This window comes from Mixophyes fleayi, chromosome 4 (genome assembly GCF_038048845.1).
Source record: "Mixophyes fleayi isolate aMixFle1 chromosome 4, aMixFle1.hap1, whole genome shotgun sequence".
Taxonomy (NCBI): Eukaryota; Metazoa; Chordata; class Amphibia; order Anura; family Limnodynastidae; genus Mixophyes; species Mixophyes fleayi.
Window position 1 is genome coordinate 218,399,614 of NC_134405.1, and position 25,117 is coordinate 218,424,730.

At 37.2% G+C, this 25,117-nt stretch overlaps 1 protein-coding gene across 1 annotated transcript in view; it reads left to right on the forward strand.

Annotated features, from left to right (window-relative positions):
• The window catches only part of OTOGL (otogelin like), a 212,548-nt gene that overhangs the window by 66,938 nt on the left and 120,493 nt on the right, over positions 1–25,117 (forward strand). The window contains exons 13-23 of the mRNA XM_075205981.1: positions 601–746; positions 2,431–2,554; positions 5,653–5,830; positions 6,654–6,778; positions 9,620–9,829; positions 10,770–10,935; positions 11,408–11,482; positions 11,653–11,705; positions 20,331–20,493; positions 20,612–20,719; positions 21,555–21,693. Coding sequence (XP_075062082.1) covers positions 601–746; positions 2,431–2,554; positions 5,653–5,830; positions 6,654–6,778; positions 9,620–9,829; positions 10,770–10,935; positions 11,408–11,482; positions 11,653–11,705; positions 20,331–20,493; positions 20,612–20,719; positions 21,555–21,693 — 1,487 coding nt within the window. The remainder of the gene's footprint in view (positions 1–600; positions 747–2,430; positions 2,555–5,652; positions 5,831–6,653; positions 6,779–9,619; positions 9,830–10,769; positions 10,936–11,407; positions 11,483–11,652; positions 11,706–20,330; positions 20,494–20,611; positions 20,720–21,554; positions 21,694–25,117) is intronic.

Below are 25,117 nucleotides of genomic sequence, written 5' to 3' on the forward strand. Positions count from 1 at the left end.
AGTAATTAATACTGTATATTCAGGGCCTGTGCTAGCCTCCATGGCGCCCTAGGCATTTGTACAAAATCGGCGCCCCAGGCCCCCCCAAACAATCGGCGCCCCAGCCCCCCCAACAATCGGCGCCCTCCTTCCTCCTCCCCCCTCACCCCGTCTTTCCTTACCTCACCACCGCCGCCTCTCTGCTCCGTCTCCTCCCCTCCACTCACTGACACTAGTGAGTGGAGGGGAGGAGACGGAGCAGAGAGGCGGCGGTGGTGAGCAATAGCCTCTTCCCCCCTCCCCCATGCATCTGAATGCTGTGCGGCGGCCGTGACAGGTATGGTCAGCGGTCGCGGGACAGTTTTATAGTAATTTTCATTCTGGAGGGCGCCCTCCAGAGCCCGGCGCCCTAGGCAAGTGCCTAACCTTGCCTAATGGGAGCGCCGGGCCTGTGTATATTGCTGTCCTATCATGAGACTGACAGTGCTATACGCAATTACTTAAATACTATATTTAAAATTACATTGAAAAATTAAGTTTTCCGTTTGGTTTTGATCATTATAATGCAATGACTAAATAGTTTTTTTTATTGTTACTACAAAAATACATTTTCTTTTGAAGCTGAGTGTTCTGTAGTTGGTGATTCTCACTTCACAACCTTCGATGGACGTTATTTTACTTTCCTGGGCATGTGCCAATACATTCTGGTGAAAGGAACTGGAAAAGATAAATTTACTATCACGTTACAGAAGTCTTCTTGTGAACAGGTAATAACAACTTGTGTAACACCGCAAGATAAGGATTATGAAATTGTCATATAATTAACTAAATTTATTTCGATGCAAAATGTATTTTGTGAGAATTACTTTTTATTTGTGTTTTTATTTTATGTTTAAGTGTTTGCATTTGTGTCTTTACATCTGAATAATTTTGAAATAATTATGTTTGCTGCAGCAGATGGCATAAGTACATTGTGTCTGTGCATCTCACTTATTGCGTTGTTATGTAGTGATGATACAATTACATGATTATTCTGCCATAGCAAGAGTAATAATAACGATTATAATTTTCTTTTGTTTATAAACGCTCTAGCAGACAACGTAGCTAATTCCACAAATTTTGCTTTAATGTGGTTGTGACATATTACAGACATTTCAAGAACGTGATTAAAATATTATACTTTCACAACAAGACTACAGATTCTTGTATTGTTATAGTTTATGGTGCTTATTATTCTAAATACAACATTATTACACACAGTTAAGGAGGGAATGCTTACAAGAGTGGACATTTTAGTGTTGCAACACACACACACACAGTCATGCTTGTTTTTTCGTTAACAACATTTTTGTGGTTTTATTTAGTGATATATTATACCGAAGATATGACAAATCTTCTGTAGTAACTCATCTCCATTCCTTGGATGCCTCGTGTATGGTTGCACAAGAATCAGCTTTGCTTCCAACACAAACAGGTGTCCTAATAGGACACATCAATCTTCTGATTGGCAATGAACTCTCCAACTTACCACTCTGCTGATGTATTAAGCTTCTCGGTAGACAAGGTGTACACTCTACATTGTCTCAGTTGGCAATGACAGAACATACAAATTTTAGAATACAGGCTAACTGAAGAACTGCATTGAAGCCAACAAGGAGCTCTTTGTGTAGAACTAGACAAATGTCCTGGAATATTAGTTTATACAGCAGATGTTTGGTTGTTTAGATCAGACTAAGGCAAGTATAATTTGTAGATAGATATCGATAGACTTTGTCGCCTCTTGAATACACTCAATATATCATCATCACCATTTATTTTTATAGCACCACTAATTCCGCTGCACTGTACAGAGAACTCACTCAAATCAGTCCCTGCCCCATATATAATGTAAAATTTCCTGTCTAAAGCTAGTGGTGTTTACTAATGTATATCCATAACTGTTGGCCTTAAATTTCGTTCTACAATATTTGCTGCATTCCTGCTTAATGTTCCAGAAGTAATGCAGCACTGGGAAAAAATATATGTATGTATGTATTAGAAAAAAGCATTTGGTCTCATGCTGGTTAGTGGAGCATTCATTATCATGTAAATGTATTCTACAACCGGTCTGCCTAAAATAAAGTGGTGCAAGAAAATGGAATAATCCCTTTGTCAATGTCATGTCTTGTAATCTGATCTAGATCCTAAGTAGAAAGTAAATGGCGAACATACTTTGTACAAACAAGTAACAATAGCAACATTATTTTGTTGTCCATTGTCAAAATGCCATGTTCATTTAAATCATGTCAAGTTACAAAATTAGCATAACACAGTAAAGTGACACTTAAGAGAAAGGAAGCTAAATAGATGTTTTTACCTTAATGAACAAAAACAAACTAAAGCAAAAACATATAACATGTTAATTTAAGATTTTATCGAAATTTGTAAAAATTGTTAATTTGTCTTATTTAGAACTCTGACCATGCGTGTATTCAATCAATTACACTTGTGCTTGATGAGGACATGAATAAACAGGTTACTATTCTGAGGAACGGAGATGTCCAGTTTGGTCCTAACCAAGGTGTTATACTAAATGGTAAGCTTTTATTGGAATAACATGCAAGTGACAAAATATTAAAACTTATATCATAATCATAATAATAATGTTAAACTTATATCATAATCATAATAATAATGTTAAGCCAAAGACTGGATAATCACACATCAGATCTTTTATAAAAAAATCCCTGCTTTTATTGTTGCTAGGATTATTATTATTATTATTATTAATTTTTATTTATAAGGCGCCACAAGGCGTCCGCAGTGCCGTACAGAGACAAACAAATTACAATACAATGGGAGGCAGCACAGTACAGTAAACAGTAAGCACAGCAACTCAGTAAGCTCAATGCACAGCTAGAGAGGGCGGGGAAGGGGGAGGTAGGATCCGCAAATGACGGGGCCCAAGAAGGAGGGCGCGGAAGACAGGGAGACCCCCAGGGGGGAGGAGGGAGCGAGAGTGGACATGGAGTGGAGCCTCGAGGAGGAGGGCTAAGTAGCTGGAGAGCAGAGTTAGAAGTGGTGGAAACAGGAGGTGAGATGGCCCTTCTCAGAGGAGCGTACAATCTAAAGGTGAATGAAATATGGGCTATTATTTTTGCATAAACTTCTGAGGTATTTTCCCACTTATTCACTGAGTAGAAGGAAACGTGGGAGTGTTACATTCAAATTTGCCTTTAGGACTTATCTGAAGGAGAAGTTGGAATGGGGTGAGGGCAGGCATGCATAGTAAGGAGAATAATTATTACCATACAGTGGCTTCCTTTCTTCTTTTCTTGCACCGGAATCCCATCACCTCTGAGTTAGCTGAGGTCAGTTTTGCGCTCTGTTTTTGAATATAGTTGTTTTTATGTAACAATTCATATAATCATATGATACCACTCTACTTCAGAAATGGAGCACGAGGGTTCTATCTTTATTAGTAAATAAAGTCCTTGGTACACTGATGTGCAACTTTCAAAAAGGCCGACCATTATCCCTAATTTCAAGAATTAAAAACAGCCCCAAAGTATCTTCTACACCCCCTCATTCATCTCAAAATGCCTCAACATGCTCCAAAATTCTTCCACAGATCCTCAGATCTCACATGCAACTGAGATGTTGGCACAAGCTGCTCAGACCTCGAAACATGCGACTCAGACCTCCCCACATACCAGTCAGACCTCCGCAAATACCACTCAGGCCTCACCAATTGCCCCCACATGCCACCCAGACCTAAACACCTGACCCCCACATGGCCCTCAGACCTACCCACATGCTCCTTATGCCTCCTCACATGCCACCTAGACCTCCCTACATGCCACCTACATACTGCTGAAAGCTCCCCAAATGCCAATCCCATAACCCTCAGACCTCCCCACATGCCATCCACATACCCCTTAGACCTCCACACATGCTACCCACCCTTTCCCAAATACCATTGAAACTCCACCCAGTAGCATATCTAGTGACCTTTAGTAAAAATACTAATGAAGCCTGCAGAGGAGGAGGGAGCAAGTGGTACAGATTGCACTCCCTCCTCCTTCAAGTGGTCAAGATTGATTCTCTGCTTTACAATAATGCAGAGAATAAGGCAGAGCTGAAATCAGAGCTCAGGCGAGGTCTTACCAGTCCATAGTATATGATATAATGTACTTTATATTACTAAAATGATAGAAGCTAATGAACTTCAGATGAATCTTTTACAATATAGTAGCATAAGGCTGTTAAGTGCTTTTATACAGATTATTGATCGATTTTCTTGGTATGTTAAGTTTAAGTTATATGAAATTCTAGTTTTTCACAAAAATGTTTGAAGTATGTAAAAAATACTAGAAGTGTGAATTTGGTAGTCGTATTTATTCCAATTTGAAGCACCATCTAATATAAGTGTTCTCAATAATGGAATTAAGTTTGTAATATACATCTTCCTGCGCTAATTAATTAGGTAACAATTTAACTCTTTTGTGAGTATGCTCATTTGTTTTCGTACCTAATGTCATTACAATATATAGTGAAAGTTCTATCTCTTATGGAAAAAAAAACATTCTGCAGTTTGCTTAGTAAGATTATTAGTTATTTATTCCCAGTGATCCAAAAAAGAGCAAAAGTGCAAAAATTATTCCGGTCTCTATGGTGCAAAATACCTCCAAAGTCGGGCTGTTAAATCATGTATTCTTGTATTAAAGGCAAAAGGTATCAAGGTAATACACAATACACTCAATACATACATTGTAGTTATTGACTGAAACCATTGCATCCTGTAGTATAGAGGTTGCTAGTAGTTACTGGGGGGTCATTTATTATGGAGGGGCCACAGAAAGCAGTGTCTTCCTGTCTAGTGAAGACATGCACCTATTGTTGTCCTTTTTACATGCATACATGTGGTATGTGCCGATCAGTGTGTTCCATGCAAGCTGCAGTAATGCACCTCTTTCTGCACGCAAATGCAAATGCAAGATTTCTGCTTACGGGATGAGATATTCTAACAATAGCCATGTGGTAGAGAGTGTCATTTTTGTTGCAGGTGTCTGCAGAGCCTATTTTGCCTTTATATTTCAGTTTGAAATCACTACTGATGCGGATGTAATTGGGTCTCAGCCATTAATTAAATAAAAAAATGTACAACTGAGACACTTGAATGAAGGCAACCTCTGTGTCTCCCATCTTATGACACAATTAGGAATAAGTAGTACAAAAGTGATAGAGGTGAGGGATTTTAGACTATTAGGTGATGGATAAAGTTTGCTAAGGTATCTGCACAAACAAATATCAGGCAGTTTATTGACAAATGGGTTTATTTTCACGTTTATTTTCCACTTTGCAAGTGATCCTTATAATAAGGTAATCGCTAGCAATATATCTCCTTCCCAGCACTAGATTAAAGGATTAAGCCATATCTGAAATGGGTAACACAGCATTTAGAAGAAGGTTTTTATTCACAACAAAAAAAAAATGTCAATTACACATTTATCCAATAGTGGTTGCATACATACCAACTTTTTAAATCACTTGTGTATTGTATTCTCATAATCAACACTAGGGGGTACATTGTACTGTGAATTTTGCACACATGTAAGAAACATCTAAAGAATTACTTAGAAATGGATGCACACTGCTTCTCATTTTTAAAACAGATATGTGCCCCTTCCACAGGTGTTATTGAGGTTCGCAATTTGTCCTCAATGTTTGTGCAGCTGAAGACTATGTTTGGAATAAGAATTCAGTTTGCTAAAGGAGGTGACAGGCTTTATATTCAAGCCAGCAGTTCCTGGAAGAGGAGAACATTGGGCCTATGTGGAACATTTAATGGGAACCTAAGAGATGACTTTCTGTGAGACTATTTTACATTTTTTCTGCAGTATAAAAATTTGTTTCTAGTGGAAATGTGATATGATAGTATCTTAAGTCTGTAGTGTTTTCTGATGTGCGTTACATTGTACCACAGCTGAAACTGACCCTACTGTAGGTATTAACATTTGCAGACTTTTATCTACATATATAGTATCCCCCACACACTTTATTGTACCCTAGAACTCTTCAATGCTACTTATGATGCCAACACCATAACATGGGTGGTATTAACCATCGCTGTAAAATGGAGAAGGATGCCAATACTATTAGAGATAAAAAGGTTTTCGAATTGCAAGATGAAACAAATATATCCATATCAGATTTAGAATCAAAGACATTATGGCTTATAGTCAAAAACTTGTTGCAAAATTCTCATTTAAGCAGACAATTGACAGAAATGTTACATTCAGTCATCATTCTGAATGTATAATTTTTTTTGTGCACAGCTGTTTTCATTTGGATTGTTTAGCTTCAGTTTGTTTTACCCTTCTACCAGTTAATCCAGTATATCCAGGAGTCATCGGGCAAAAAGTGGGACATATCTTATCCATATATGTTACTTTTACCAACCCTGAAAGGAGTATGCAGAACAGTGATAAGGGCTGATAATATAAATAAGACCAAACACTACTAAGCCATGAGAAATGTGTTGACATACCTAGACACTTTAGGAATTACACCAGCCCCCTAAGCGCCACGTATCCTATTTGCAATCTATACTGTATAGTGAATTGAACAACCATATGGGGCAATACATCAGTAGCATGTATGTGTGTTTCTAACATACTTCCATATTTCATCAGCTCACCCGCAGGTATGATTGAAGGAACTCCCCAGCTTCACGCCAATGCCTGGAAAATATCCTCAGCCTGCTTAACTCCAGTAAACATCCCTGTGGTGGATCCATGTGACACTAATCTTCAAAATGGTAAGCCCACGTTTTTATATCACCTGGAGAACTGTTCTGCAGTGACGATGTTCAGAGAAAGAGTAGATGAGATGGCAGATATTTGTAAAGGTCCATTCATTACAGAATATAGGACAGTAATGGCAAACGTTGGTATTTGGGCAAGGTTGCTAAAAGGCACAGGTCCATCAACTTCAACCTCTTCAAATTCAAATTCTAATTATGTTGATCCAAAAGATGGTACAGCAAAACCCCTAGTGTGACAGGTGCCAATTTAGGCTCACAGGGGAATAAAATCCTCCCTAACCATATAATGTCTTTTACAATATAGCTACAGATACAATTTCTGGTAATAAATGCATCCAATACATTTTGTAAAATATTTTAGTCAATTTGCCATCACCATCTCATGTGGTAAGGAATTCTAGTGCTTAACCACGCTCATAGTAGAGAACCTCTTCCTGTATGTTAATGGTAATATGCAATGTGATCCTCAACTACCAAAACCGCTTCATGGGGTGTTCCCCTCAAGCAGCCCCCATTCAAAGGAACTTAATGTGTTCCACAGTACTCGGTTGTCTCCAGGTCTTTTGCTCATAGTAGTAATACCTGTTTAATCACAATATTGCCAGTAGTGTGGACAGAACATGGAAGGAGGTAGTGAGCAACTGTGATGGTATCAGAATAGTCCAAAGCAAACTGACATCAGGACAGGCAGGGGTTAAGGCAAGTGCAGATCCGTTTAACATGCCAAGGTCAGGAGCAGGTAAATACAGCAAATTCCAATAATAATCCAGGTCAAAAACAGGCAGAATCAGGTCAGGATACATTTGCACACTAGGTCAAGCAGGAATTATCACCAGCACTGGTGTAAAGCAGGAAGGGATTTATTAAGCCAGAGGAACCAATGAGAGATAAACAGGTGGTTTGCTGCACAAGTGCTGCAACACTTATTGTAAGTAACTAGGCAGCCTAGCTAACTGATGCTGTCTAGCAACTGGCTAGAAGCCAGCAAAAGCGGATGGAGGATGCTGGTTGTTGCTGCCCAACTGGAAGAGGATGCTGGTTGCTGTTACTGGGCAACTGGCCTGGCATGCAGCGTCGACCACCGTATCTCATAACACTATGCTCATGGTGAAGCCAACTTTTTTCCATTCTCAATTGAGCTTTTCCTTTGAATGGCCATTGTCCTCTGTACGGTTCATTAGATACATTTTTGTATTGATGTCAGATATATTTATACATATAATTAGGTAATCTCTACTGTGCTAGTGTTTCTAACCTCTAATTCCTAACATTACATTCGTTAGTGAGTTTGACTGCCTCTGAAATTTTTTGAGTACCCTTATGTCTTCTTACAGTGAGGTGACCCAAATTGTACTCCAGGTGTGATCTAACATATATACAATGGCAATAATATCAACCTCCTTTCCTACTGCTACCTGGCATTATGTGCTACTACTCAGCTTTGTCAATTAGTAGTTATTAGTCCTTTTTCATCCCAGTTTTCCCCAGTTGGGAAGAAGTACAGCTACTATCTTGGCTTAGTTTCATAACCTACATTTATCTACAGTAAATGTCACCTACCATTTCATAGCACATTTTTAAATTTTGTCACAATTTTTTCATTGCAAGTTACTGTTCATTTGTAATAACCCTAAATACAGTGAACATGGCATCACTGTGCCCCATGGCAAAATATGGGTGAGGGCTTGGAAATGCCACTCCTCCATCATGAGTGAGGGCATCTTCTGAATATGCACAGTCCAATGTATGCACAGTCAAACCCCTGCTCTGCTGTTTTAAGATGTTTAGTACTTTACTATGAAGCATTATAATTATCTGCATATTCGACCAGTTAATAGCTTAATAGCTGCCAGGGTGTGTTGGGACTTGTAGTGCCACATACTAAAATACTTTTTTTTAAATTCTTTACTTTTTTACATTTATTACCCCACCACCCACCAGTGCTAGGGAATTCAGCTCCATGCTGCAGGCTGAGTTGAGTCCCACTATTACAAGAGGACCCCACGTGGGTTTCTCTGTTATAGCCTGGTATTGGTTGAAGTTTTTCGGGAGGGGGCACTCACTGTTCGTCCACCTGCATTAGTTGTATCCAAACCTGGCTATGTAGTGATGCTGGACTTTTTATTTATTTCATTTTTACACAAGTTGATGATAGCAATGACTAGTATATGTAGTATTAAAGCTTATACATTATATGCAAATTTTAAAGACTTGGGGCCTGATTCATTAAGGATCTTAAATTAAGACGTTTCTAATTTAAGTCTCCTGGACAAAACCATGTTACAATGCAAGGGGTGCAAATTAGTTTTCTGTTTTGCACATAAGTTAAATACTGACTGTTTTTTCATGTATCACATGACACGCGATGAGGCCGTGTCAGCGCACAGGCGGCCGCATTGCGTGTCATGTGATGCGGCCGCCTGTACGCCCCCCCGGGCTGAAATTTGCCAGCCCGCCCCTGCTGAGCTTTACCTTTATCATAGCACAGTCTACTTTGAAACTGATATATCTCCAAATATAGGTTTTTGTATACATAAGATATTTACATTTGTTGAACACAACTAGCTGCTACTCTGATCCTCTACTACAAAATGACACCGCACAATAGTTGGTGATCACCTAGATATTACGACTACATAAATACCATTCCAAACGTATTGAGAGCCTTCAGGAATATTTTAATTTATTTTGAATGTCACACAATTTCAATTTAACAAACTGTGTTTAATAGTTATTTATGAGTTTGGTTATTTTGGCCTACAATTCACTACTAAATACGTGTGTGTAACTAATTGTCCTTCTCTGGGTTCTTTAAAAAATAGTTTTCTTTTACAGTTGGATATGCAACCCATTGTGATATTATCAATCAAGAACTTTTTTCCCCATGCCATTCCTATGTGAGCCCAGGATTGTATTACCAGTTGTGTCGCTTTGATGCATGTAAATGTGGCAGTAATTGTCTGTGCAACGCACTGGCACACTATGCCTATATCTGCAACAAGCATGGTGTCACTGTCAACTTCAGATCTCATGTTTCCTTTTGTGGTGAGTAACGAGACATAATGCTCTGTCATGGATTGTTGTATCCAATATTTTTATTTATAACATTTTCAATATAAAAGATTTTACAGCAATGCCAATATTGTTTACTACTCTAGTTGCCTGTGCCTATTTGGGCCAGGCTTAACTAAATGTAAATTAAATAGGTGTTCAGCATGATGTACTAGTTACTATATCGATAGTAATAATAAAAAAAACCCTACATAATTAGGTACTAAATGAGTTGTGTACTAATATAACTTTATGTTTAAAGGACAACTTAACTCCAAATTTAAAATTCCCATTTATAAATCCATTAATTCACACAGTACAACGTCTGCAGAACAAGTCTGCTAGCCTGCTAGTCACCCTCTGTTGACTGCAGAGGTATGAAAGTGATCATGGTGAATGCAATGCTTCAGTTATTTCATGTATATTATGCAGCTCAATAATATACAGCCTTCGGTACACGTTACTTTTAAATAGTGGTTACAAACCTGTATCAAATAACAAAAGGCAAGTCATTCTCAAACAAACCAAGGACTACTTGGTATCTGTTTTTGATTGTGAGTTGCAAATATATGTCTATTTCTTGTTTTCCCTAGCAAGCACTGTTTTAAAGTTTGCACTTTGCTAGTGCATCCCACCTAAACCCATATGAAGCCATTTCTGGACAAAATTTGTAGTAAATCCATTATTGTAGATAAAAAAAAATAAAAAGGGATAGTGGTGTAAAAAAAATTACATTTCACCATAAATAAAAATTTTGTAAAAAATTTTGTAAAAAAATAAAATTTTAAACAAGTGACCTCAAACAATGTGGCTATATCATTAGTCCAATTCCTTAAATGGTTTAAAGATACAATGTACAAGTGTGTTCTAATTTGTTTCATTTGGCCATTTACATTATTATACAACTTGTACAAAACTGGTTTCTGTTGTATAGGTGTTATATGTCGGTATGGGATGTTGTACTACCAGTGTTCTTCCTACTGTGGCCGGACGTGTTCTTCTCTTTCTTTGGGAGAAGTCTGCTCTGATGAATGCATTGAAGGGTGTAACTGTCCTGATGGGAAGTACTTTGATGAGTCTCTTAGTTTTTGTGTTCCAATGTAAGTATATTTTATGCATAAGCTACAGATAAGTATCAGTTTAACCTTTAACATTGTTTTATAGTTTAATCTTGCCTTTGTCACTGTCATTTATTAAGGTATCATTAGTCCTGAGCAATGTAGGGACTCTCCTATTTTGCTCACCAGGGGTGGTTTAAAGCATCATTAATTACTGGGGTGGAACCAGCAAATACATATTGTTCTTAAATGACCTTATACTATATCAACAACTACTAAAATGACCACGTCTAGAATTAGAACTTAAAGTGTACCGTGTAGATTTTTCTAATGTGCAGTTTACTAACCTCTAATCACATGTAGGTAATTGCTAAGTTTCTGTTACACCTTGGCAGATATGTAGTCATATACTTATGTTTCATAATTAAAAGCCAGATTATTAAAAGGCCCAGGTTATTAAGATGAAACTCCATGACTTATACCATAAAGCTATCATATATTTGTTTTTAACCAGATCAAGCTGTCGTTGTTATTACAAGGGCAGAATCTACCATCCAGGGGAAGTAATGTTAAGACAATCCGGATCTTGGTAAGATGATAATTAAATACAATGTTAATATTTAAGTGAGAAGACACATGATGGACCTATAAGTGTTTAGACTGACAGTGAAATATGTTATTAATAAATATTCTATGTGCTTTGTATAGTGACCCATCATCCTGTTTACAGAAGTAAAGATGTTTTTCTTTTTCTGCTAGCCAGTGTTTGAATGGAACAATGAGGTGTACAGAGACTGCTACAACCATCACAGGTTTGTTACAAGTATTAATCCACTCGTTGAATAGCCTCCCCAATGCTCAGTGACTCAGGGATCTCAACTGAGAAAATGTTACCGAACTGCTTTCAGATTCAAATAAATGCAAAATGTCAAAAGTGTACCATAAAACAAAAAAATCTAAAAAATACAATCACAACAAAAAATAATAACAAACTGTGAAAAATATCTGTTAATACATGATTCTGAAATTAACCTAAAAATTGAATAGTAGAATCCCACATACAATAAACCCATATAAATCACAACATATAAATTAAATAATCACTATAAATCTATTAATCTAATTGTACTAGTAATTCATAATAAAATAACATATTTCAGCATATACCTTTTTTACTATAATCTCTTTAGATATCTAATAGCTATCAAATCAATATATACTGTAAAAACTCCAAAAAGTCAATTCATCTCAGGTAAAAAAAAAACTGTTTCTCATTTATAACTCATCTCCTAAAACTCAGGAACTTAGAAAACATTTATTATTATTATTATTATTATTGTTATTATTATTATTATTATTATTATTATCTTTTGTTTATATCCATCAAAATATCTTGCTCTTTGATATTCTTCAGTTTATGATACAAATGTTTCATAAGGATATATATATATATATCTTTATCCCCATCTCTCTCTCTCTCTCTGTATATACAGTATGTTCTATATATTTAGCTAGTTAATGTTGTAAAATAGCTTATCTCTGAATGCATCAAGAGTTTGTATGGCTAAATGATAAACTCCTATGAAATGTATTTCAAATTTATTTCTAAATATATAAACACACCGGCGTTGCGCGAGTCTGATTTATAATGTGTAGCAGTTTTTATATATTAGCAAATTATTTGGTAAATAGACCAAAAATACTGTTCAGAAAATAAGATTTGTTGCTTCGTCGCATTATTGTAATGTTGTGTTGTGGCGAGCTTTTCTTACAGCAGTCAAACATTTGTTTACAACCCAAAAATTTTGTTTTCAATATTTGTCACTCTGTCGCTTTGTCGCATTGTCACTATGTGGTCTAATAGGTTAATTTTTCAATACTAAATTATTAATATTTGTCATCTTTACCTTGAGAGCTCGTTAGAAACAGCAAGTGTAGGTCGGAGTCATCAAAAAATGCAAAGCAAACTCAGTTATTAAATTTTTTTAGTATTTTTTTAATCTGGTAGAAATTGTATGCACTTATGCCAGTATTCAAGAACAAGTTCATCTCAAGAAAGGTTTCCAGTTGAATACAGGTATAAGCACGCTCTTCCTATACAGCACTTGCAGTATACACACTGCAGCATATGCACATGCATATGTGCAATATAAAGTCCTATCAGAACATGTAGAAAAAAAATTAAATTAACACCTGTTAATAATATAATCATTTATAAAATTAATTGCAAAAAAAAAGTTTTGTTTTCCATTTTTTACATGAAATACATTTATCCGAATGTTATTATTGCCTACTGTACATAAAATACATGTTTATAGTTGCTCTTAATTGCAAACACATCTTCTGGCATGTATACTTGAGCGTCATCACTATCAGTCGTCACTTACACCTGCTACACGGCAGGTGTAAGTGACGGCTAAGTGATACGGCTAAAAATCACATACCTGAGAGATAGCCAGAGCTTGAATCGGACAAATGATTTTGGTACCCCCTTACTATACATTGACTACATGCATAAGCCCCTTCCATCTCCCATTCCACAATTGAAATCATAGGCGGTCAACAGTGTCCTTTGTGTTCAAATATATTTTGCATGCGCTTCTGTTCAGTGGCATATAGTTAGTTTCTGAGCATGTGCAGACCAATTTGCGCAAAATACGGCATGTATTCAGACTTATGTTCCTTAATAAAGCAGGCCCTGTATGTCTGTCTAAGTTCAGATTTTAAACATTTATAATGCTCTGTAGTGTACCATACAGGAGTTGTTTCAATGCCATCTGAAATTCTCTGATGTTAGACAGTTTAATTATATTGGTATACATCACTAGGGCTGCCTGATATTGAGGATATATGTGTTGATGTACAGTTTTCTGTAAAATTGAGTACATTATAAAGTAATTTTGTTGGTTATGGTATATGTAATGCTGTTGCTATCTAGAATGTGAGAAATATAGATACTCTGTTGCTTTGGTTTAAGAGCCCAAGCTAACATGTGCATGCACTTATTGCTATGAATGTAATATTTTTGAGTGCATATGTCATAGGCACACATAGTAGCAGGATCCAAGAGCAGCTTGCATTGATGTCTTATGTCTGTCAGTCTTACGATCTTTTGGATATTTAAGTATTGCTTATTATGGTATTCTAACTTGAATTTAGGCTAAATGTTCTTCAGATGTGTTTTTAAAAAAATATCAGAATCTTTCCAGAAAATCATTGTTGTAGTAATGTTCTGTAAAAGTGAAAAATGCAACCTCCATATTAACTCCAATTTCTGAAGGTTATGTTGAAATAAAAAGAGAACATGGTCTAACCATGGTCTAACTCACTCCAGTCCTATATCCATATTACCCCCTGCCTGACCCACCCCCAAGCTCCAGCCACCCTGCCAATCTGATCCATATCTCTCCACTTCCTTCCACTCCCCCTTTCTCCTATGCCCTCGGAATTCCAGATCCATCTGCAATAAGCTGCCTTCTACCTATGATCTTTTCATCTCCAACTCAACCTCCTTGCCTTCACCGTATTTTGGCTCTCTTCTGCTGACACTGCTTGCCCTGCTGCTCTCTTCCATTGGGTCCTCTATTTCACCCAATCCATCCAATCCACCTGACCAGATGATCATCCAGGAGGTGGAGTGCGCATCCTTCTTTTCTTGGCACTCTACGTTTTCCCACTTCCCTGAAAAGTGCTCTCGTGCTGCTGAACGCCTCTGAAGGAAATCTCGTTCCCTGGCCGTCTTCCTTCGCTTCAAATTTATCTTCTCATCCTATTGCTTCACCCTCTCTCTCGCTAAACAGTGCTTCTTCAAGTTCTTCATTTCTTCTCAGTCCTCTAATCCTCACCGCCTCTTCGCCATGTTCAACTCTCTTCTCTCCCCTCGCTACATCCCAACCGACTCTCCATATCTGCCACCGACTTTGCCCCCCTTTCTCCTTCAAAATGAACCCTCTCTAATATGGCTTCCACCCCTTCCATTACACTGAAACCACCCTGGCCAAAGTTACTAGTGACCTCTCGGCTAAATCCAGGGGTCACTTCATCCTGCTCACCACCCCGCAGCTTTCAACACCATGGGCTACCCCCTCCTGTTGCAGACCCTTCTTTCTCTTGGCCTCTCTGGCTCTGTCCTTGCATGATTCACCTCATACCTTGCCAACCAATCCTTTTCAGTTTCAACTCTGACTCATCCTCACCTCCCTTTGCCCTCCTCGTAGGAGTCCCCAGGACTCTGCTCTTGACCCTTTGCTTTTCATTGTGCATTACCTGCCTGAGTGATCTCATCTCTCATTTTGGTCTCCAGTATGACCTTTACGCCAATGACATTCAACTCTACATCTCTTCTCTTGACCTCCCCCACCCTCCTCTCTTGTGTATCTGACTGTCTTTCCGCCATTTTCTCTTGGATGTCCTCACGTTTTCTTAAAATCAACATAGTCAAAACTGAACTCATTGTTTTCCCTCCTTCTAAATCTGCATCCCACCTTATTCTCTCTATCACTGTTAACAACACCACCATCTCATCTGTTCCCCAACAGTGCTGCATGGGTGTCATCTTCAACTCCTCCCTCTCTTTTGCCCCCACATTAAACCTCTTGCCCAATCCTCTCGCTTTCAACTACATAAGATCGCCCGCATCCTGTCCTTCCTTTCTCAGGGTGCCACCAATACCATTATCCACGCACTCATGATTTCCTGTCTTGATCATTGTAACATTCTCCTCACCGGCCTCCCCCGCTCACAATTTGTCCCCCTTCATTCTGTACTCAATGTGGCTGCAAGACTTATCATCCTTTCATGTCGCTCTTCCTCTGCCTCCCCTCTCTGTCTTGCCTTACACTGGCTCCCTTTCCCCTAAAGAATCTTTTTAAAACTCCTCATCCTCACCTACAAGGCCATCTCCCACTCCACTGCCCCTTATATATCCAATCTCCTCTCCATTCACACTCCCACCTGTTCCCTGCGATCAGCCAATGACCGCCACTTCTCCTCCACTCTGATCACATCATCCCACGCCAGTATTCAAGTTTTCTCACAGGCTGCCTCTCTCCACTGGAACCCTCCCTCCCTTGCTCTATCCAACTGTTCCACAACCTGTGCACCTTCAAACGGGCACTTAAAACTCATCTGTTCCTCAAAGCTATCCACTTAACCTTCTTCATGCTTGTTCTTCTCACCTCCCTCTTCACCTGTTCTTGTATGTGCTCCTCTTGGGCCTGATCCCCTCCACTGACTGCCTCATCTGCCTGCTGTCTGTTTGTCCTCTCTTTAGTATGTAAGTTCTTACAAGCAGGGCCCTCTTCCCTCCTGTCTCAATACTTATTACTTCTGCTCAAGCTACATTGATACTGATCTTGTTTGGAGCCTTTGGAGTCTTAGCAGTACTTGTTTATTGTTCTGTTTACCCTGTAAGGTCTATTGTTTGTAATATGTGCAGTGTTGCGGATACCTTATGGTGCCTTATAAATAAAGGTTAATAATAATAGTAATAATAACCATGTAATGGGGCCATTGGAGACCTCTGTAATTAGCTGTTCATGGTAGTGTTTTTAGAAGAAATAATGCATTCTACTTTAGATGCCTTAGGAATTTGAGTAGAATGAATACACATGGGTTGAGGGCTGTAAGGCATGCCACACATCAATTGAAAATGTTAAAGCTGCTATATAACGTGCAGAAGAGAGCCTTTGAAATGTGTGAATAATGGTGGGAGTAGTCCAAAGGGGGTTCTTGAGTGAAGTTGAAGTCTCTTCCCAGTAAAAGAATCCTTTCACAAACATATTCTAAAATGTTCAGCAATTTAGTAAGCAGAGACATTTGCCTGGTGTTAGTGAGAGAAATGGTGGCAAGTGAAAATACAGTGTTATCTACGTGGCCCTTTAAAAAATATCAGCCCTGGTCCTTGCCAAGGTGAAAGGGATGTTTAGCCATCAAGATAGCCATACTTCTTTATTTGTTAGGAGCTATAGTTAGCAGTGGTGTAAAGGTGGATTGTTAAACTGGGAGTACTACCAGTCTGAAAATAAGTTTCCTGTATGTAAGTACCAAATTTGCTTTCTTTAATAGGTGTAGTGTCTCTGAGTGCTTATGTGGAACATTTAGACCTCTTGTACTAAGAAGAGAAGAGATTTTCAAAGTAAAATTGTTCTTGGTCAAAGATACATTATAAGAAAAGTACCTTGTTAACAAATCAAGCCTGTAGTTTAAGATGTCCATGGGAAGAAGGGGAGAGGGGTCAAAAGGGGTCTGTCTTAGGAGAAATGGTAAGTAGAAGTAAGCAGAGACAGGTCATATCACCAGATGTGGTAGAAAATTTCCACTGCTAGCCCGGTGATAAAAAACAAAAAAACAAACCACGGCGAGTTAGAGAGTACGTCCTATTTGACAGTGAGGACAAAATTCCCAAGCTGAATTGTGTGTAAAACCCTTAACAATAAGACAAATTAGGTCATTTTAACATTTAAACATTTACATAAAAGGATAGGGGAGCAACAGTAGCTGTAATAGTCACTGTAGATGGTCTTTTGTATGGGCCAGGATTGTAAGTAGTGTATAAATTATTTGATACAGAACGTGGCAATCATTTCAAATCAAACATTTCTCATGGGAAAATAGTGTTCCAAGAATTATCATAGGTCAAATCCTGAAATTATTCATAGTCCAAGGGAATCCCATGACAGGGACCCTTCTATATGTAAGTAGATGACCATTGTAAAGTAATCAACCCTAAAAACTTCACAGTTCTAAGGTCAGATGTCTGTTGATAGTAATAAAGAGAAGCACTTCACAAAAGTATCTTTGCATTCCTTACACCTGTCCAGATTCAAGGCCCGCAAAGGGGCAGCGCTTACAAAACCGTTCAGAGTTTTCCGGATGGGAAGTGGACATTTCTGAGCGGGAAAGTGGGCAGAGCTAGGGAAACTTTGATAAATTTAAATTCAAAATATGATAACATCGACCAATGAACAGTGTCCGTAATTAACTTTTAAACTGCTGTGTACGAGACATAGGTTTGACAATTTAGTATACCTAAGCAGATATATTGTCATTCAGAGCATATTAGCTGATCTTGGAGATAAGTAAAGTATCAACAGCAATTATCTTGGCTTCATGAAGTAGAAGGAGTAGGCTCCTAATCTCTGTAATGCATCAAGGCTCTACTTTTCATATGCTCTCTTGAAGCATTCTAATAAACTCTTCCTTTATAAATAATGTGTAAGGATAGTTCCAAACACGAACTACACAACCATAGGGAAAAATTTCAAGTCTGAAGAGGAAAGGAAACAATTATAACCTGCAAGGATGGAAGAACAAGTATTTTCATGCCTGTGCAATACTGAGGAAGGGGTGAGAAGCAGGAGTCACTGCAAACTGGCAGCCAACATACATCTCAGAAACCTTTTTAGCTTAGCTGAGAAATATTAGTGGCAGCGGGATGGTGAGTGAAGACAGACTTGGCTGAGAGTTGTGTCTTGATGTATCTGGGTTCCTGACCTCTCTTTTAATCATCAGGAACATGAGGAGAGAGCTGCCAATTCATTAGCTAGATTTTGTTTAAGTTAAGACAGGATAGAAAAGCTAGGAGGTCAGTAGTAGTGCATAGTTAGTGCAGTATGCCAACATAGTCTGGCCAGTCCATAATGTCATGCTTGAGAGATATCTACAAAACTAAGACTTTGACCTTGACACAATGTTTGAAGGTACTTTTGTTGCGCAAGTCATCATTCTCTATTAGTAGATGACAGTCAATACAGTAAACTTGATATTGGGGCTTCCTAATACAATTATAGCTCTAACTGGATTGGTTGGACAGACCCGCTAATTATAGTGACAACTGCGTTTTTAAAAAAATACACAAGTTGAGATGATAATATATTAATTTTTGTTTACACCTAAATAGCAAATGGCTGTAATGTGAATCAACCTGCCATTTCCAAATAAATTCATGTCATCAATATATCTTCTCCACAAATATATAAATCCTCCAAAAAAATCTCTTAAAAATGGTATTTCAACTAGGTGCTAGGTGCCTGATGACAGTTTCTTAATTATCTTTAATTATTTTATGATGCATTAAGGCTTGCTAGAAGTCAGATACTACTTTTCAGATTTGTGGTCAGTTAGAGAAGACATTTTAGATTTATTTTGGTATAATTTATTAATTGATTTTTTTTTTCATATATAGATATTGTAGTTTTATTCACTGGTGCATTATTCAGTTGATTTTTTGACCTATTTACTTTATTCTCAGTTATGTAATATATTAATATTTTGTCATACATATGTCATTTAGCACATGGTGAGGCGATACAATTATTTTATTTTGTCATTATTCCTCTTTATTTCAGTGGTCATATAGGACTCCCTTATGGCGGCATAATCAGTTTTCCTTCCACCATTATCTGTTCATTTCTTAAAGCACTTAAAACACTTAATAAATCCAGTCATCACATTCCCACCTAGCTTCACATTATCATAAACAATGTTCTTATTTCACTGATACACAACCTAATTTATTATAAGTGAAATATGATAATTTGCTATTGTTTTTTTTTATAACAAAACTCTAATAATATGATTTAGTCATATCACATTTTAGTTGGCTCTATCAACTAAGAATTATTTTATGTATTATTGAATTTATTAAGAATTAAGCATTATCTGTAGTATTATTATGCAAATTAAATGTTGTTGCTTCTGAATGACAGACACACTAACAAATAAATTAATAAATTAACAAATGATGGTGAATGTTAGCTTTTTTTAACTGTAGACTGGAATGTAGACTGAAACCTCCACTTAAATTGAGTAAGGCATCATTACCTGAACGAAATGTAACATTCTATTTAGACTCCAGTAAATAACTTGAATTCAAATGAATTTTCATAACCTGTTTTTATTTAGAATTAATATATTATAAAGACTACATATTTTATTATTGTGTAATGTATAAAACTTTTACTTGTTTCATACTTTTTTTCTGTTAAACATATAAATTGATTTTTTTTTCTATATTATTTATTGTTTTCTTGTGAAATCTATGGGTAAACATATTTGCAATACCAACATTGTTTACCTTACATTTTTACATTTAATTAAAACATTCTAAAATCATTTAGAGTTTTATTTAGAGTTGCACCACACTGTGAAGAAAAAAGCTTATCGCTGTATTTTCCAGCAATTTGATTTAATTTTCAGTCAGTCTGACATCCAGTCATTTGCATCATCTTTGCCCAGAAATCTCTCCTGGACCAAAGATGATGACAAAGGAGTGGAGTAAAGCTGATCATGTAATGCATAATCAAGGTTACAGGCAAACTTTTTTCCCTAGAATTGCAAAGTTGTCCTACCAGTTTAATGTAGTTAAAAACATAAACTATTGTTTGCAAATCAGTTTAAGAGTTATTCACTTCCTATATCATTATTTTACATTGAAGGTGTCACATGCCCAGAAGGAAAAATATACTTCGATTGCAGGAACCCAGTTCTCGGCTTACCGTCTGCTGGGATCAATTGTGAAGTTACATGTGCTAACCTGGCTATGAATTTTACATGTGTCCCATCACCACCATGTGCCAGTGGTTGCATTTGTCCTCCAGGGTAAGTGATAAAGTTGTAGTATTTTATCACAAGATCGTAATGCATTGATATTAGATTTATGTAAGGTATTATATCTTACTCATTGTTTTATATGTGTTATTTTTGTCTTATTTTGTAGCATGGCAGAGCATAAAGGTAAATGTTATGTTCCAGATAGTTGTCCATGTACATGGAAGGACTGGGAATATTTGACTGGAGAGGTGATATCTACACCGTGTTACACATGGTAGGTTGAGTTTACACATGGGATATAATTGTAAAATATGGCAATATTGTCCAGCTTAGTTCTTCCTGCAACCAGCAAGATGGAACACCCTCCATTTTGTAATTGTCTGTTGCAGCATTGTTGCAAATTTCCATACATTAACACATGTGACAGATAATACATGTATTGATACTTGTATGGTGGCTTAGTAGTTAGCACTTCTGCCTCACAGTACTGGGGTCGTGAGTTTGATACCCGACCATGGTCTTATCTGTGAGGAGTTTGTATGTTCTCCCTGTGTTTGCGTGAGTTTCCTCTGGGTGCTCCAGTTTCCTCCCACACTTCAGAAACATACTGCTAAGTTAATTGGCTACTATTAAATTGCCCTTAGTCCCTCGAAGTCTGTGTGTTAGGGTATTTAGATTGTAAGCTCCAATGGGACAGGGACTGATGTGAATGAGTTCTCTGTACAGTGCTGCAGAATTAGTGGCGCTATATAAATAAATGGTGATGATGATGATGATTGTAATGAAACATCTCTCTAAATTGGAAGTATCATGGTTTTTTTTTTCTAAATCCAAACAATCATTAGAAAATACACCAACTGCACCAAAAGCTTCCATTGCCTCTGGGGTAACAGAGTTAAGCTCCGCTTTATTTTGGAGCAGAGTTGCATTATATGTATTACCCCAATATTACATTATTTTGCAATCTTGGAAATTGAGCATTAGCAAATCTCAAAAAGAGTGAATAGGACCAAATTTGAGTTATTCATTCTTGTCTCACACATCACTGCAACTTAATCCAAATCCACTCCTGAATTATAATGTGTTAACCTGTTTCTCTTTTCTTATAGTGTTTGTAAAAGAGGAATATTTAATTGCACCAGTTATCCCTGCCCTTCAGTGTGTACTGTGTATGGTGATCGCCACTATTATACTTTTGATGGTTTGGAATATGATTATGTCAGTGACTGTCAGGCATATTTAGTAAAGGTAAGAATAAAAGATACCATTACATTTTGGTGAGAAGTCATGTTTTCCTTTTATCATTCTTGCTTGTCAAAACAACTATCTGATTGTTTGTTACAACATACAAGTAAGGAACGTCAGTTACTTGCACCTGTATATAAAAGGGCAGCAATGTATAACATGCCAATTTATCCAATAAAAATTGGCATACTGTAACAATTAGATTTCAGTAAAGGTTTTGCATATAAAATGTAGAATTAACGGTGTCTCATGTGGCCTTGTTATGTGGTTGAATAAATGTTAATGTTTGATGTTATCAAATATTGAAACTGAAATGTTTCCAGCAGTGTTTTTCAGTGAGCTCAAATATCTCGGTGGCACTTGGTGCAACGGCGGGAATTCCGACAGCGGTTACAGCGACAGTACAATGTCGATTGCTACATTGCTGCTATTAAGAAGGCAATGCAAGGACCCGGCGGCTCTATAATTTTTTTTAGAAATGTTTGGACATTATACAGCCACTGAGTCTTCGCATTGCCCCCTAAATAGAAGCAAGATAACTGTCTCTATTTTAAATCACGTGAATCTCAGTGCCGACATGTTGTTCTGTCACGCTTTATAGCAGGCTTGCCGGGAATTCTTCTTTGTCACTTTTGCCTTAAGTCTGCATTTGGTAGATGTCACAAGTACAGCAATCAACATTGTACTGTCACTTTAACTGCTGTCGGAATTCCCGTCCTCGGCAACTCGTACCCCACCCTAAATAACTATCCTCATGATCATGTCTTTATGTCTTATAGGCTATATTCAGTTCAGATAATGTCTTGAAACTTTTACACCCGCACTCATGCACTCAAGCATGCATGCAAGCAGACACAGAGTTCTAGTAATCTGTTGAGTTAATTAAGACCAGTAAGTGCCTTGCTCATTGTATTTTACCGTCTTTTGGCAATGTTAGTGCACTGAGACAACTGTATTGCATTGTAGTGTCTGATTTTCCAATTTTGCATTTGATATATGATATATGATGGAAATCATTTTTTCACTGCAGCTGAAGTCAGATGCAAAATGTAAACATGGCATTTTAAGTTTAGTGATCCTTTAAAGGATAAATCCACATTTTGCAGCCTTTTTTTCTTTTTGCAAAAGTGTTTAATGTATCCCCACAATCGCTGTCCTACGTTTCATTCTTGGGTTGATATACCCTCCAGCAGTGTGTATCTAATTGGTGACTGTTAGTGCTGTGTCTCCTTCTCCAAGTGGCCAACTGTATGTTGAATAATAGGAGCATTTTCTGGGACAAACCAGGGAAAAATCAATAAAACATAAGATTGCACTTGGAAATTAGGGTCTGTTGATAACTATGTAGTATTTTGCATGCAAGCTTGCAGTGCATTGTATACTCTTTGCTAAGTTATCCGCAGGCATCACAAAGTGAGATTGAACTCAAATAAAATAAACTTGTTTATTAAATCTGTAATAAATACAAAAAAATATTGAGGCACTAAAATTAGCACTTGAAACAGAAGAATCTATTTAGCAATATTTTACTCTCAATTATTCTATTAATAAATGATGACTGAAACAGAGCAAGAAGCTGAGTCAATTCCAGGGTTCAAGCTAATAGGAAAGCTACGTTTTCCCTTCAAAATAACCATGACGCCATCTTCAAAATCAAATAATGCAGAAAAATGCAGGGTTAATCTTGGTTTTTTTATTAGCTTGTGTTCCTGCCAACATGCAGTCCTGCTACAAGTAATTGAAATGTCAGAACGTCTCAATCATTACTGCTTAATAAAAAAATAATGCTGGTATCGAATAACTCAAACAATGCAATGAAATAAAGGAGACATTTTTCCCACCGTGCGCAATCAGACTTTCATTTTCTTAAGGTAAAAAGTCAGCCGTGGAAGCATAAGTGATTAAGGAAAGAAAGACATAAAGCATTAACAATTCAATAGCGAATTTGCCATTGAAATTTTAACCTGTGATGAGTGAACAGTTCCTTTCAGAACATTTTCAATTTTAATGATTGACATTCTATATGCACTGGCTAAAACCTTAGCTATATACAGTATCGGAAAATAATAGGATTAGCGATAATCCATCAAAACTGAAAAGATGTATTGAATAGAACATTAGATGCTCCTGCTTTTGTACAAGCAGAAAATAGGCATTGTGGATACTCATATGAAAACTGGCTTTCAGTGGTGCAAATCCTTATATTGGTAAGACGTTTAATAAGTGCACTTTTCTAGTCTCTGTGTATCTGAAACATTGAAGTGAGGGCTTATTTTACCTTATATGGAGAGTTAATATGTGCCCATTTTTTATTGTGTATACAGACATTTCTAGTTTACATTAATTAAAGATACTTTATCAGGTTTTTGTTAAAAAGCCTTTTTACATAATACCTTGAGGGGAACAGTTCATAATAAAATAGTGAACACTGTAGACCTCATTTAGAGTCGGACGCAAAGTCCGTTTTAGGCGCATCCAACAAAAAAACACTTCAAGCATATGCAGAAAGCACCAAATCCGCCTGCATCTTCAACACTTGCGCCTAAAACAGACTTTGCGTCCGACTCTAAATGAGGTCCTGTGTGTGCAAATAATTGGAGTCTGCATTCACATTGGCCTATATATTGCATTTTGTTCACTCCAGGGTGACTTTTTCATTTGTCACATCTCCACTACCTTTGTGAGCACTCACGATGGAGATGAATCTGCCTATACTTTTAATAGGGCCATTTTGCTCAGCGAAGAAGCACATCTTTAGCTGCATTGCAAGTAATAAAACAAAAAGTTTGCCAAAAAAGTGACATGTAATAAATACAATTCAATGTGTCCTCACTGACATGATTAAATTAAGTCATAAATGAGGCTTTACCCTAGCAGTAATTTTGGAAATAAATGAAAAGCTTCATTTAATGTAAGTGGTAGCATGTTGGACCGGTTGATGTGCCATTTACACAGTGTGCTTCTTCAGATTTTTCCACCTCTCTGCTCCCTTAGGCACATTTGTAGTTTGTGGAGGTGTTCCAGAAAGTGGAGCGTAGGTGAACACCCTGATGTGCGCTGTGTTCGAACCGCTGAGTGTAAGGTGTCTTGCACAACTTTGTACTAAACATTTGCAATATTTTGCAGTGTGTTTCGTAAATAAGGCCCAGAGTGTTTTGCTTTCTTTCCCCAAAAGGAGTATATAGGGATTGTGATTTTTTTTTTTGCTTTTTATAAAAACTCATGAATAGAGCACGTGGCTCTATATAAGCTTACTACTAGAGTCTCTTTAAAGTTTATAAATTGCTGTAGTAGGAGCTGCTTTATTTTATGCAATGCTGTTCACAGTAACCAGTAGCAGTAAATTCACCATCTACACAATAAATTATAAAAAAAAATACTTGGCTGTCCACTTAACAATAAAATGTATACTATGAATGTATATACT